Source organism: Pygoscelis adeliae, unplaced genomic scaffold (assembly GCF_000699105.1).
Source record: "Pygoscelis adeliae isolate BGI_AS28 unplaced genomic scaffold, ASM69910v1 Scaffold66, whole genome shotgun sequence".
In the NCBI taxonomy this organism is placed as follows: Eukaryota; Metazoa; Chordata; class Aves; order Sphenisciformes; family Spheniscidae; genus Pygoscelis; species Pygoscelis adeliae.
The window spans coordinates 5,899,203-5,914,695 of NW_008825167.1; the positions used below are offsets into that span (position 1 = coordinate 5,899,203).

At 47.5% G+C, this 15,493-nt stretch overlaps 1 protein-coding gene across 1 annotated transcript in view; it reads left to right on the forward strand.

The window, feature by feature from the left end:
* Nucleotides 1-15,493, forward strand: part of FGFR3 (fibroblast growth factor receptor 3) — a 46,906-nt gene that overhangs the window by 22,449 nt on the left and 8,964 nt on the right. Inside the window, exons 7-16 of the mRNA XM_009328878.1 lie at nucleotides 4,101-4,245; nucleotides 6,923-7,110; nucleotides 8,019-8,167; nucleotides 8,258-8,379; nucleotides 9,659-9,769; nucleotides 9,950-10,140; nucleotides 11,547-11,669; nucleotides 13,284-13,354; nucleotides 14,791-14,928; nucleotides 15,386-15,492. Of these exons, the coding sequence (XP_009327153.1) occupies nucleotides 4,101-4,245; nucleotides 6,923-7,110; nucleotides 8,019-8,167; nucleotides 8,258-8,379; nucleotides 9,659-9,769; nucleotides 9,950-10,140; nucleotides 11,547-11,669; nucleotides 13,284-13,354; nucleotides 14,791-14,928; nucleotides 15,386-15,492 (1,345 nt within the window). The remainder of the gene's footprint in view (nucleotides 1-4,100; nucleotides 4,246-6,922; nucleotides 7,111-8,018; nucleotides 8,168-8,257; nucleotides 8,380-9,658; nucleotides 9,770-9,949; nucleotides 10,141-11,546; nucleotides 11,670-13,283; nucleotides 13,355-14,790; nucleotides 14,929-15,385; nucleotide 15,493) is intronic.

The following is a 15,493-nucleotide window of genomic DNA, read 5'->3' on the forward strand; positions in this document are numbered from 1 at the left end:
ATGCTTTCTTGAAAGGGAACTTCCAGATTACAGCCAGAACAAAGCCAGCGGCTCTGGTTTACCCGCAACCTACACAGATATAAAAAGTAGAGAATAGAGAGTGAAAAGTACATTGGACTTGTAAAATCCCTTTTTTTTTTTTCTTTTAATTAACAAAGACATCCTGTGTTGGTATTTATTAAAATATGTAGGGCCAAATGCAGTTTTTCTGGCTCTGCAGTTATAGCTGAAAGCAGATTTTGTGCCTGCAGTTTCAAGCTGAGGTTGTCCTGGGCATGGGCATTCCCCGTGCACATCCTGCTGCACACACCCTTCTCTTTGTATGAAGTCTTAAAAAAACCCCACTTATCAGACAGCATCTACAAAACTGTAACTCAGCCAGATACATGATAATAAAAGCCAGAGACCCTGGAAATAATTACACAGATTGAAATAACAGATTGGTTGGAAGAAATGGCTGGAGACAGTTCTTCAGGATTGGCAACACGCGCTTCTCACGAGTTGATAAAACTTTTTATTTTTTCTCTCTCTCTCCAAATGTGTTTGAATTATGCATATTTGAATTTCCCCCTTGTTTCACAGCCCGGTACCAAGCTCTGAATAGCTGGCTGTGTCACATGCCATCTAGTATAGTCTCCGAGCTCTGTGTGTGGTCCCCGTGGGATAAAGTGCTACCTTTTGGAAGTTTGCAGAGCCGCTGCGAACAGTGCCTTGTGTCACAAGCACAAGCTCCCATTTTGCTGTGGCAAAGAACATATAAATAGTCCGTATAAATAGTGTTTTAAAATTAAGTTGGAGCGGCACCGGGGTGGCTAGGTAATTAGAATTGCCAAATACCTTCTCTTCTGTGGACGGCAAAGGCTCCGCATTCCTCGAAGGGGAGCACAGGCAGGCGTTTGAAAGCACAAGTTTTGTTTGGTTTTATTTTTTTGCTGAATAGGACCAGCACACGTCTATTTACTACTTCTGGTTAATCAGGAATGCTTTGAATTGTATTAATGCCGGCATCAGCGCTGGGGCATGGAGCATTTCCATTTTGGGATGCATCTTTTGTGTGCCAGTACTGGGCCTCCGTGGGGCTGTATCAGGCCCAGCTTTGCAGGGATTTTTTTTTTTTTTTTAAATATGTGTGTGCTTGTTTTTTAAAAATAAAGATGTGCTAAAATGATCTCGCTGTTATCTTGGGGCCAACCCGTTGGCTTTATGGACTCGTTCCCCTCGTGCCACGCAGTGCTGTTGCTTTGACCCAGCATCCTGGCCGTGCTGCTGGAGCAGGGTGCTGTTAACAGCCCTTCCCTGCCCACAGCTGCTTTAGAAAAGGCTCTCTCCTGCTCAGCGCTCTGGTGCCTGCAGGGAGATAAGGCTTTTTTATCAGCCTGCCCTTCCCTCCTGCTTTCAGGAGATTTTGTGGAGTGTAGGAGCTGCTATGGGGCAGTTTATATATGGGGACTATCCCAGTCTCCATCGGAGCAAGGGGGACAGAGAAGTCCCCAGCACGTGAAATTCCCCTCTCACATCTAAATGTGGGGGGGGGGACATCCACCCTGGTCCAGATGGATAAATTGAATGCTATACTTTCAACCCATTTTTTAAACAGCCTGACAAAACCAAGCCATCACCTGCATCAGTTCCTGAAAGCCTGGGCTAATTTGTGATCAAAGGAAACCCCTTTTTCTTTGCAGAAGAGCACTAAACGCATTCCGGTTACAGGGCAGGGGGGCGGGCTGGCAACACTGTGCCCAAGCTTTGTCAAAGGCTAAATTGTATGTTCTACATTGAAACGTGCCCGGTTTAATTATAAACAAGGCAGCAGCAGCAGGCAGGCATGTTTCCCCACTAGTCAGGACAGACAAACTTGCCAGCATGTAAGCCTTAGAGATGAGATCAGGTCAAAACTGGTGGTGTTCGTCATGAGACATGGACATCGGGGCTCCTTTCTGATGCCACCTCTGGGTTCACTTCCTAATAGCCTATCAGGTCTGGCAGCCCCGTTGATTTTAATGGGCTGCGAGTCATACTGGCAGGATCAGGCCCTGAAATCAAAGGCACCAAGACTGGGCTGGAGAACGTAAGATCAAAAAATGAGAAGACCATTTTTTAAATTTTCATTTCCAGAACTGAAGCTGATATTTTTTCTAGACTCCCTAGGCTACCTCTAGGGCCACCCAAAACAGTTGTGCCTTTTCAACCAAAATAAAAGCAACTGTTTAGGGAACAAACTGATGTGCTGTTGTGACAGCATGGAAGAACAGAAATAAAACCCTTGCTTAACAGTCTGAAGTTTGTTTGATTTATATGCACCACTTTATTTAGTAAAGAAGAGGCTCCTATAAGCAGTGGAAAAAATTACAGCTAATTTCTGAAAGGCAAAGTCAGCAGCAAGTTTCAGACCGCCACTGCTTATATTTTGTTTCCAAATTCTATTTTGGAATCTGATAATTGAAACAGTATTTGCTGAGCCGGGTTGCAAACACAAATCTCTGCTTAAGCCCTTTCTCTGGTGCTCCTGTCTGCAGAGTTATTAAGAAACTGTAGGGCCTTTGACTGCTGTCAGATGGAAAAGTGGGAAATTGGTCTGTTTTAAAAAAGAAATCGCGTGTGTGCCGCTAGTGAAGGGAAGGGAGTTCACTTGCACGTGGTTTGGGGGCCAAATGCAGCTTCTCTTCTTCGCCCAGGTCCTGGGTTAGGCCTCTCACCGCAGGGTGAGCTGGGGATGTTGCCACAGCTGAAAAGAAAATAGCCGTGAACAGTCAATCCTAGCTAATGTAGGTGCGATGGAGGTATTGTTTGGTTTACTGAAGTTCAGGTTTCTGTCTATTCCTGCAGTCTTGGATCAGTAAAAACGCTGAAGCCGATGCTAACCTAAATCTGTTCAATGTGACAGAACAAGATGAAGGAGAATATCTGTGTAGAGCCAACAATTTCGTAGGCATAGCCGAAAAACCATTTTGGCTCCACATTCGCAAACCAAAACCAGGTAAACCACAGACTCTGTCCCAAGGCCCTGGCAACTGCAAGAATGAGCTATAACATTTTTAAGAAGCTAGTGATTAAAATTACTATTCATTTTGTATTATACCCTGTCAACTGACGCTGAATGGCTTTATCTTATTTTCTTGCTAATTTTTTTTTTTTTACAAGAATGTAACGCCTATACAGCAATTGCCATGGAAAAATTCCCACAATAAAATGACTGTCAAATTTTGCTATCAACTCTTCACGCTTTTATTCCTTTCCCTTCCTTACAATTGAGTGCTGATAACAGAATTGTATGTTAATGACCTGTGACGTTCAAAGCTCTGGAAAACCAAGCTGTTTCAAGATTTTCACCCATAAAACTGATAAAATCAGTACACAGATTTCTGTCCCTTGGAGAAGCAATGTAGAAATAAATATCCACATTGGCTCATGCAAGCAAACATGTTAAATAGAGAGCAGCAGCAATCTCGCGGGCTCTGGGGTTTGACTCCAGCCTGGAGGGTTTGGCTGCTGTGTTGCTCAGTGCCATTGCACTGTAAGGAAACTTCCTTACAGGTACCTTCTTGCAATTGACCGGAGTTATATTCCAGCATCGAGGGCTGTGTAATGAATATATGCCTTTGAGTTGCCCACTCCAAAAAAATTCTAAAAAATTCAAAAATCCTATATTTTTCAATGAACTAATGAATCAAAATGTTTGTATGTTCCTCTGATCAGCACTTGAGTCTTTCCCCACTACATCTCCCCTCCTTTCTCCTTTCTTTCTGTCTTTCCTCTCCTCTTTTACCATCTTTCTCCCCCCACCCCCCCCGTACTCACCCTACTAACCCAAAGTCAGTCATATTGTGGGGGTAATTTTTCATTTGGATGCTTTTGCTTGCATGCTTCTTTAGTGGGACAGAGTAAGAACCTGGTGAAGGGAACTTTTTTTTGCTTTGACTACAGGTTGCAGAGGGGAATGAATAAATAAATGTGGAAGATGGGCCATTGGAAAAAAAAAAAAACACAACCCACCTTAATCTGCTTTTGAAATTTGCCTGTGGTGTCCTCACACTTGCTGGGAATGTGGCTTATTCTCTGTTTTCCCTCTTTCTATATGTGTGTGTTTTTTTTCCCCTTAGACGGCAGGTGTTAACACAACGGATAAGGAGCTAGAGATTCTGTACTTGCGAAATGTTACTTTTGAGGATGCTGGGGAATATACTTGTCTCGCAGGGAATTCTATTGGGTTCTCACATCACTCTGCTTGGCTGACGGTGCTACCAGGTATTTCCTTCTGTGCTGGCCTCTCTTTTTCCCTCTCCAGGATGCCTTGACGTTTTGCTTTAGAAATGCCAAGTTCCTGCAGACTGCCCCTGGCTTGGAAGAGGGCATGTTATCCAAAGAGGGCCCTCCTGGGATTTGCTGTGCAGGTGGTAAATCCGCACAGCAGCAGACCTCTGTTGCATATTCACAACTGACACTTTTTGCACTGCATCTCAAGATGTAAATTATTTTTTCAGTAATGAGACGAAACACCCAGTATCTTTTTTTGATCTGGATAGCAAGGAGGTGTTCTCTTCGTTAGGAGACTGTTAAGCGCCAAAATTGGGAGCTTTGACTTCTTACACAGCCAGTGGGAGAAGGAAACCTCCCCGTCAGATGATCCAGGGCACCTAAATTGGGCAGGGACTGTGGATCATCTTATGAAGGAACCTTTCTGTCTAACCTCATATCTTAACTTAAAATTAGATGCATAAGTGGTTGGTGTGAGTACACCCTTCCCTGCCTGTAGCATTATTTCCGCTTCACGGATGAACAGACCAAGATAGCGATCTCAAACAGAAGGTCGAGGAGAGTCATCTGTAGAGAGTGCCTAGGAGTCCTGGCTCCCAGGGGCCACTGCACGCTGCCTGCTCCAGCTGGGATCGATGAAAGCTGCAGTGGGCTTGAAACCCGAGGCCAGAGTGACCTCAATTTTGTGGTCCTTTCATGTGCAAAGCTCTCATTGACAATGAAGCCAGCACAGAATATGCAACGGAGGGGTCTGCTCTCCTGAAGAGGGGGACGAGGCTGTGCTGTCCCTTCACCTGCAGAATTTGCCTCTGGCTACGGGGGAGGCATGAGCATGGTCCAGGAAAGCACCAGCAATATTCATATTGAATCTCATAGGTGCTGTGCCTTGCAGATGATGCAAGAACAGTGCTGGAGTATGTTCAGTAGACCCTTACTGAAAGGGCCTTACCCAAAATCCTATATGCCCCATTTTGGCTCACCCAGTAACAGACCACATTTGGCTCCATCTTGAAACACACCCATCTTGGAATGTGTTTAGGAACTGGAAACTTTGGCATTTCTAATCCTGACTTTATCTGTACGGGTGATTTGGATGTAATCACTTTTACTGGGGCTCAAGAGGGTTTCCTCCACGCCCAACCCTGCTGTCAGTGGGATCTGCTGGTCTTTTCTCTGTTTATTTGCCAGCTCTAAAATAGCTGATCTGATCCTGTTTCTGCTTCTGCCATCCGCTGGATGAGAAATCGTTTCCTTTGGTTAGAAGACTAATGTCTCTCTTATTTTGAGAATTTCCTGATACTGTCTCATCCAACTGTTATGCTGTTTTTACAATGTATGAACTCACACCTCTTATTTAAGCAAAGAATAAGCAGGAGAAAACCCACCAAAAAACCTGAAGTGGAACTTTATATTGAAGTCAGACGCAGTGAAGGGCAGCCGTCTGTGCAGCAGCAGGCCCTGAAGCACTACCCACAGAGAAGGTGCAGGATACAGTCCATCTGGGGAACTTCTGCTTGTAGACCCCTGTCCACGCTAAGGGAGGAGAGACATGGGGCAGAGGGCGAGACGGTGTGAGCCAAGACAGCAGAGCTGTGGCACCGACCGTAGTGCCTGATCCTGGGAGATCTGGTAACCCTTCCCCACAGGAGGAGATGGCCGCTTGGCAGGATCAGGCCCTGCACAGCTGACACACAGGCTGGTGCAGTCCCCAATGTCACCGACAGCCCTTTCTCCGTGTCCCCCTGGAGACAGCCACCGAAGACCTGATTCGGAGCCTGCTGCTGCCAGGGGCAAAGCTCCCGCTACTTGCTGAAGACGCTGCTTTGGAGCAGCAGTGATGTACACAAGCCGTTAGCAAGCTAACCCCACCGGCATGACTTCATTTTAAAGTTTCCCACTGCTGACTGTTCCTCTGACGCCAGCACGCCTTTGGGGGACAGAAAACCAGTCCCACTGTGGCTTCTTTCTCTGGTCTATGTGCCTGTCCTGAAAGAAACAAGGGGAGAAACACAGCTGAGCTTTGCTGGTCCCAAAGAAGTCTTGCTAGCAGGTAGCCACTGCTGATGGGCTCATGCCATCACCCTCCCAGCTCAGCCACCTGTCTGGGCCAGACCTTCCAGCCTCTTCCCAGCAGAACTAGGTTTTCATGAAATAATTATGCAGATTGCTCTCATGAGGCATTTTCTCTGTGTGATGCCTTACCCCTGGGTGCCCTTCAAGCCCCTTGGTCCCTCAGGGCAGGCACTGGTCCGGTGGAAATCTTTGCTGGAGAAGCCGAATCAGCGAAGTGCAGCAAACCCCAGTCCTGCAGCCTTTGCACATACAAGGCATCCAGCTACATGGTGTGGATGTGCAGGAAAAGCAAGATCTGGGTCAGAGGGGCAGCACAGACATGTGAAGATGCCTTCAGCCTAGAGCAGTGGTTTTCAACCTGTGGGCTGAAGGCTCTTAGAGATCCCAGGGTTGCATCAAAGGGCAGTAAAATTACCCAAAAAAAGGCAAACTGAACTAATGTTTTAGCTACAGCCACAGGTGGAAAACCACTGGCCTAGAGAGAAAATTGGCATAGATGAGCAAGTCCTCTCCAAATTCCTAGTGCTGCATGTGTGTAGTTGCATGTGGGCAGCTGCCCACCCCGTCCTGACTGCCGTCTCTTGTCACCCCGCAGCGGAGGAGCTCATGGAAATGGATGATTCGGGCTCAGTGTATGCTGGCATTCTCAGTTACGGCACTGGCTTTGTTCTCTTCATCCTTGTGCTGGTCATTGTGATTATCTGCAGGATGAAAATGCCAAGCAAAAAAGCCATGAACACCCCCACTGTACAGAAAGTCTCCAAATTTCCACTCAAGAGACAGGTAACAGAAAGTAGATACAAGATTCCTATTCCCCCCTATGGTCATCCCTCTTTTTTTTTTTTCCCTTCCTTTAAATTTTCTCTCTAGGTGAGAGCTCTACCAGAAAAATGCTGCCCAAGGGGGACGTAAGTTGGCTGCAGTCTAGGAGTTTAACCTCTTTCATTCATTTGTTTCTGTTCCAGTGGAGGACTAGCTGGTGGCAGCTGACTGGGATTCATGAGCAGCTCCCAAGCAGCCACATTTCTGTCACCCTTGTCCAAGAGGGGCTGGCAGCACAGCCGTGGATGCAACAGAAAGCACATCTTGCAGGGGAACAGTTTAGTCCAGGCTCCCTGGTGGAGCGGGGATTTGGGGAGCAAGAGCACGTTTAATTGTGCTCGGTCCTGCTTTCACAGAGGTCACTGGGGACTTGAACCAATTCTCATGGAGGTGGGAGAGTGTCCTCTTTTTCCATGTGGTTAGAGATGCTCTGCTGCGTGTAATTGCAGAGGGGCAGGAGCAAAAAGCACCATGTAAAACCACATAGTGAAAGATACAGATTTAACGGCTTTGGCTGCAAGCTCGTGGTGGGCATTTACAGGGCCAGAACAGGAGAAGTCAATCCATAGCCTATACGTGCTATGGCGATGCACACAGACCAGCTAAACGGATTATACCTCCTGCCTGCTGGAGGGCACTGGCTGACCTGTCCCGCCTTTCCACCAGCTAAAAACCTGACCACGAGTGCCTACATCAGTGCATTTCTGCAAGGATGGGGGAGAGGTGGAGGGTGGGGGGGATTTCTCATTTAGAAATCACCAGAAAGGTGTCAGTGGGCAAAGATGGCTCAAACCCCCTCAGGGTCCATCTCACGCACTGCCTTCCCTAGCAGTACAGTTGGCAATAACACTTCATTTGCTCTACCCAAGCAGGTGTCATTGGAGTCCAACTCTTCCATGAATTCCAACACACCCCTGGTCCGGATCACGCGTCTCTCCTCCAGCGACGGGCCGATGCTGGCCAATGTCTCTGAGCTGGAACTGCCTCCTGATCCTAAGTGGGAATTGGCACGCTCTCGGTCAGTCAACCCACGGGTCAGGGTCCCCTTGCCTCCCGGGAGTGTCACCGCCCCAGTACCCACTAACGCGCCTGTTGTTTCTCCCTCCAGCCTGACCTTGGGGAAGCCGCTCGGCGAGGGGTGTTTTGGCCAAGTGGTGATGGCAGAAGCGATTGGGATTGATAAGGACAAGCCAAACAAGGCCATCACAGTTGCTGTCAAGATGTTAAAAGGTATGGGGAGTCCACGGAGGGCAGAACAGCATATTGTGCTGGGATTTCATCTCGTTCCCTCTCCTAAGTCTTTTATACAAACAGATACAATAGAAGAAAGCAAGAACAGCCTTTCTTCCCCTTCACCCACACAGCCTGGGGGTGAGGGCTGTCTCCTTGGGGAGCACGTAAAAGTGCAAATCCCATCAGGAAGGGGGAATGGGAATTAACCCAGTTCTCTGCCAAGGGGTAATAGCATCCCTGAGAAGAAGGGGAACCCCCTTCACTTCTAGCCAGCTCCATGAATCAGCTCGCTCCTTACTCCTCCTGTAACTAGCGCTGCCTGTTCTAGCAAAAGCTTGTGCAACAAACTCAGGTGGAGTTTGCAGAAATTCGGTTGACAAGCTCCTTCTTGAGGAGTTTCTTCATTGAAGAAACTCGATCCCAAACTCCTGAGAGGTTAAAGGGAGGCCAAAAATGGGGGAGTCGCTGGGCACCTTCGGATGAATCTCTGTTTCCCATCCTTCCTCCGCGCACAGTAACCACAGACAACACACAGACAAAATCACCCTGAGGAGTTCAGCTGGAGCAAGCAGGGCGGATGCTCCAAGAGTGAGCAGCATGGGTTTGAGGTTACACGGGGTGACATCTTTAAAAAAATAGTATTCCTTCTCAGGAAAGGATTCTTTTCGTTTACATTTCCTTCAGTCCATTCTGAAGTTGTTTCTGGAAGCAGGAACGTTTTCGTCTTCCCAAACCAAAGCATTCATCTGGGGAGGTTTTCCCCCATTTTTCTACTTTTGTAGAAAATGGGGGGTAGTTTCTCTACTTTCGTAGAAAAATTACAGCTTTCTGTGCAAAAAATACATTCTTTCCTCTAGTCCCTCTCCCAGCTCTGACTTTCTCCCATCCTTAACTCTTTGCTCCTGGAGACGAGGGAGGGAAACAATGAGAAATGGAAAATGGTGCCAGGTACCAAAACTGACTTTTTTTCTTTAATACTTATCAGGATGAAACAGAAGAGGAAAGGTTTTATTGATTTCTATATGAACATTTCTCTCCATCTATTTGTTTTTTCTTCTTGAACAAATATTCTCTTTTTTTTTTTTTTTGAGATAGTATTGTTTGGTTTTATTTTGATTCTTCTTCCCAAAATAGAATAAAAATAAACACTGTCATGTTTTGAGTACTGTTTCCCTATCAAAGCCCCGCATGGCTACACTGCAGTCGTATTAACTACTTCACAAAACACTTATTTTCTTCCTGACATTCTTTTGCTTTCCTCTCTTGCTTTCTCCAGATGATGCCACAGACAAGGACCTTTCCGACCTGGTCTCTGAGATGGAAATGATGAAAATGATTGGGAAGCACAAAAACATTATTAACCTCCTCGGTGCCTGCACGCAGGACGGTACGTAGCAAAGCAGCCCACTGCTCGCAGGGCTGTGGGAGGCTCAGGTTTGACTGTCCTTTCTGTGTAATTACTCACTGGCTGCCCAAAATGTCCCAGATGAGATTTCGGTGGTCAGCCTAGCCCCCAGGCAGCGCATGCTGTTCCTCCACTGGATGCTGATGGCACTCTTGCTTGCAGGACCGCTCTACGTGTTGGTGGAATACGCGTCGAAGGGGAACTTGCGAGAATACCTCAGGGCACGTCGCCCACCTGGCATGGACTATTCCTTCGACACCTGCAAGCTGCCGGAGGAGCAGTTGACCTTTAAAGACCTGGTTTCCTGTGCCTACCAGGTGGCCCGTGGCATGGAGTACTTGGCATCTCAGAAAGTGAGTTGAGAAACCTCATTTGATAGACGTGTCGGTCAGACCCGTGTGTTCAAAGGCATGCAGTGCTCTGTGTGTGTGTAGGACAACTCAGGCAAAGTGTGGCAGGCTTCTCCCTTTAGAGACCAGATTTTTCAGTGTGAAGTATCTTGGGTTTTTTGCAGAAGGCTTCAGCCGTATGCAGAAGTTCCCATATGCTGGCTGCATCCATGAGCCATGCAGCTGCACAGCCCTCGCTGTCACCTGCAGGCCTGTTAGCATCCCCAAAACGCATACAAACGCACAAGCAACCCAGACCTTGGTGCAATTCTTCAGCAATTCAACCTTTACCACTCAGAGAGGTAACTAACTGGCTTTCAGATGTGCAACCCTGAGGCTCGGGCAGCAGTGGTCAGGGTAAGCATCACACCAAGTTGTGAGCTGCCACCATGGGAGGCATTGATTTAGACGTCTAAAGGAGCTGCATGCACCCCTGTCCCCCTCATCTCCCTTCTGAGATCGCTAAAGATGCAGAGCACCTACGAGGAAGCTGAGATCCTGGGTGTAGCTCACGTGTTTGCGTCTGTCACCAGCTTGGTGAGAAGCGGAGCTGGCAGTGGATTTGGCTCGATGCATGGCCATGTCCAGGATGTTCCCTGGGGAGCACTTTGCTGGCATTGAGCCGGCTGCTGCATTTGCTTACATCATACCCTGGGATTAGTCCTGATTTATCCTGACATCAGCAAGTGGAGAATCAGGCTTTGGGTTCAGGAAGCTGTGCACCAGCCAGAGGGACCGCTTTTTGTGGGCAAGGAGCACTACCACAAGAGCAAGTTCAGTTCAAATGTCAGATGTGTTCGTCCTGTGACTGCAGTTCAGGTGGATGGTTCATGGTGGCTTTGAACTCTCTTTCTGCACAGGGCAGGCTAATTTAGCTTCTTTCTCAGCTGACAGCTATGATGTTGGGTATTGGACTAGATGACCTTTAAAGGTCCCTTCCAACCCAAACCATTCTATGATTCTATGTACTTTGGATGTGTTGGGGATATCTTAATTTGAGGATTTTTTTTCATTCAAACATCAGCCTGCACTCCTCTTCCTGGAGGATGCAGGGCAGAAAGACAACTTCACGTCCCAGTAGGCTCCCACAGAAGAGGAGGGTTGGCTTTCTCATCTGTACATCCTCTTTGGAGAGAAAAGACGCGTGGCTGTGTCAGTGCTGAGGCTGCCGATTAGGTGTTGCTAAGAGGTGGCTCCCACAGAGCATGCATGATGGGGCAGTGACACAGAAAGCGAGGAGTTAAGCAGTGCCCACAGCTTTATGAGCTTGGGAGTCAATGAAACGGCAGCTTATAAACCACATGGTGCTGTTGGTTCCAGGCGCAGGCAGCTAACAAGCCCTTATTTATTGACTTGCTCACCTTTCACAGTGCATTCATCGCGACTTGGCAGCCAGGAATGTGTTAGTCACTGAAGACAATGTGATGAAAATAGCTGATTTTGGCCTCGCTAGAGACGTTCACAACATCGACTATTACAAGAAAACCACCAATGTAAGTACAGAGCTGCCAAGCACGTGCAGTTCTCCTTCTGGCAGGGAGTTCGGCCATCCCTGCAGCAAGTGGCCCTTGTCCCACATCTCCCTTTCTAGAGAGGCTTAGGAAGAAGAAATCTGCCGGTGGCCTCACCCCGTGAGGGGCTGTAGATAGGATGGCCCCAGGAGTCCACCCATCATCTGTTTTGTTCCTGACAGATACTGCTGGTGCTAGCAGCTGGTTGAGAGGTCTCGGCTCTGGCCAGGAGGCTCTAGACTAAGAGAAACCAAGGTTTTTACCGACAGGGAATGGAGCCCTTTCCGGTCTGCTCCACTACTGTTCATAAAGGTCCCAAGGAGCCAACTTCTGTCCCAGCAGAGCCCTTGACAGAAGAGTGTCACTTTTTGTATACATGGAGCTACCTGGCTTTCATGCATTTCTCTCTCCTTTTTACAACTGAGCTCCTTGGTTCCACTGCCAAGGGTGAAAAGATGGTCCCAGACAAGGGCTGAGTCCTGGAGTCATTTGTATTTTTTTTTAGAGATGAATTTACGAATGAAGGGCTGGAGAGAAGACCTATGTCTTGGTTCAGAGCCCTGCAGCAGATGTGTAGCTCTGAGCAAAAGCCACAACTACAACAGAGTGCAGAGATGGCAGTGGAAGAGGTTGAGGGTATTGCAGAAGCTGAGGGCCTTGTGATTGCAAGGGGTCTAAATGTCCAGGCAGTCCTACGAAGCCCACCATGTCCATACTGATCCTTTCCAATATCATATCAAAAATCTTTCTTAATTGCTGGGATTTCTTAATCATAAATTAATAAAAATTCTTCGGAATTTTAATCGTAGATCAGATGGATTTTCACTGTTTGAGCTGTGTTGGACAGCTGAGAGCATAATCCCATTTGTGCATCCTGCCTATGTCCCATCTCTAGTTGTCTCCCCCAGTGAGACAGTGGGTCAGAAGAGGACAAAGCCCTCCCGTAGCCAAATTATGCCTCAGACATGAAACAGTCCTTTCTGACTCCCTCGAGGGGCCAAGCAAAGCCTGAAAGACTTATGATTAATCTAGTCTTTATTTCTCATATGTGACAGCCCATGTTTATGACCCTGATGTAGGATGTTCCCCTGGAAACCTGGGATCAGGACTCCTCCTTTAGCCTCCAGCGGGATTGGGATTTGATTCTTAGAGGATCTGGCTCTTGCCTTCACTCTTGGCAGTTTCCCTCCAAGTTCAGCCTAAGCAGGGTTTGGACTTGGAGTCAAACTGCTTCTTCCAACCAAAGAGATGGAAAGTGTTGTCCCATGTTCTGCTGCAGAGCTTGCTGCATTTATGAGCAATGGATGCTGTTCCCATGCAAAGATTTAGATGCTCTGATACGTTAAACTTGCCTTGGCAGTGAAATATAGTCCTCTACAGAGAGCATTTACTGCAAAGATTGTCAGCAAAGATCCAGGGATCAAATGCTCTAATCTGTTTATATGTGGCCACTACTGCTTTGCCCAGTGACCGGGAAGGCAGATGTGGTTGTTAATGAAAATGTTTCAAACTGGATTAGAAAAGAAGATTCAGATGGTGCCGTTGTGGCTGGGGGAATATGCTGATGGGATGTTCCCATTGTCTTCCTAATTACAGGGTCGGCTGCCTGTGAAATGGATGGCTCCAGAAGCCTTGTTTGACCGGGTCTATACTCACCAGAGCGATGTGTAAGCATACCCGCACTTTTCAAAAAAAATAAAATGACAGGGAAATCAACACCTATAGTATCTTAAAGACAAACGTACTGCTAAGCACGAGCAGGGCTCGTTCACTGCTGGGGCGCCTGGGGATGCAAAAGCAAAGGAATCGATTTCCAAGCTGCAGCTTTGCACACATGGTTTTATTTTACTGTTATCTAGTTGCTTTCATCCGAGGATGTCTAGTGAGCTGCTGAAAAATTATTGGAAGGCAGGCAGGTATTTCTTGTCCAGTTTATAGAGAGGAGATTCATCCTGTGGTCAAAAAAATTTGTGCAAAAAAACTCCATGCAAAAAATATTACCCTCGGCTTCCTCCACGCTTTGCCCCAGACACTTACGCTTCAGCTGAGTACATGGGATGAGCTTGAAATATTCTGTCTGCCGTTAGTAGAGTTGATCAGAGAATATTCAACAAATACATTCTCGGACTAGTTTTGCCACTTCATTTATTTGCCTTTATTTTTCTTAATCCTGTCTTGTCCGTTTTGGTGCCTCTGCATGGTAAGCAAACAGCAGAGCCACCTTACGTGTAAATCCGTATCGCATCTGAACTTTGCAAGGACTGAAGTAGCTCAGCATGCACACCGGCTTTTTTATTTCAATATTTGGTCAATAATGGCATTTTTACAGTAATTCAGCAGCCAGCCTGCCTGTTCCTCAAGGCTCACCGCTTGCAGTTGGACAAATGAATCTTTCTATTTCTGTATTTTTCACATACTTTGGCTTTCATTGATCTTAAATCATAGTTTCCATGCTTAGGTAATGCTGCAGCGGGCATGACAGATAAATCAAAGCTAGAGAACGGGAGAGCGAGCGTGCGTGGAAGCGAAACAGAGACAGATAATCCCTGTTTTTAAAAAGAAAGCGAAGAAGGCAAAAGATATTTTTGAAAAAGAGGACTTTTAACCAGAGCACAGCTGGCGGGAGTGGAGTGTGTAACATTAGTGCTCCGCTGATTTTTGTTGGGGTATTTTTCTCCCAGCTTGGCCAGTGAAGTGAGTGTTGTAACAAGCAAGTTTTGGTATCAGCTTGCACAATTAGTGGCCTGTGGTTCCAAGCCTGCAATTCAGTGAAGCTGTGCATGAATAATTTGATTTGTTCCATTCAGTGGAGCTGGTGGAAGACCTAACAAAGAGCTGGGGGTAATAGATGGGCTGTCACCTATCTGATTAAATGCTCATTTCAATTTCAGACTTGGTGCCTGGGATTTCTTTGCTATTGAGTTGGATCAGCAGAGATCTCCAAGTAACTAGTAAAAATGGCCTAGGCAATTAGTCATGCTATTGATGACTTTGTTAGCTATGCATGGCTGCACAGAAATAAAGCCGAGCAGGGGGGAGGAGATATGGGGGGGGCTTGGAAAAAAACCTCATTGAATTTTAAAGATCTTTCTTTGGTCTCCAGCTGGTCTTTTGGAGTGCTACTATGGGAGATCTTCACTTTGGGAGGGTCTCCGTACCCAGGAATTCCCGTTGAGGAACTCTTCAAACTCTTGAAGGAAGGCCATCGGATGGACAAACCTGCAAACTGCACCCATGATTTGTGAGTGTGTGGTGGGGGGTCACCCCCTCGCCCCGCTCCCCCTTCCCTCTGCAGCCAAATGCCACTCCGGGCCATGGTTCAGGCCGGTGGGACAACCCCGCTGTGAGATTGTGGAGCTGGCAGGGGGTAGATTTACCCACCCCGACACATTTCGGCTCAGCCCATGACTCATTTGGTGGGTGGCGGTTGGGGTTGCAGCTCTGGTTGTGTCATCTTTAGGACGGTTCCTCCTCCTGCTTCGAGAGCACGGACGCGCATGAGGAGATCAATAGTGAGGAGTGTGGCTCCACAAAACTCTGCTCCTCCTCCTCCCCCAAGCTGGCCACGCACCAAGGCCACCATGGCTGAAGTTGCGTTGGCCATAGCTGTTCTCAGGCGATTTGGGGGTGGGTGGGCAGGCAGGTGGGCGGGGCTTAGCCCCACCACGGGTGACAGTCCCCTCTCCCGTCTCACGCAGGTACATGATCATGCGGGAGTGCTGGCACGCCGTCCCCTCGCAGCGGCCCACCTTCAAGCAGCTGGTGGAAGACCTGGACAGGGTCCTCACCGTCACGTCCACCGATGG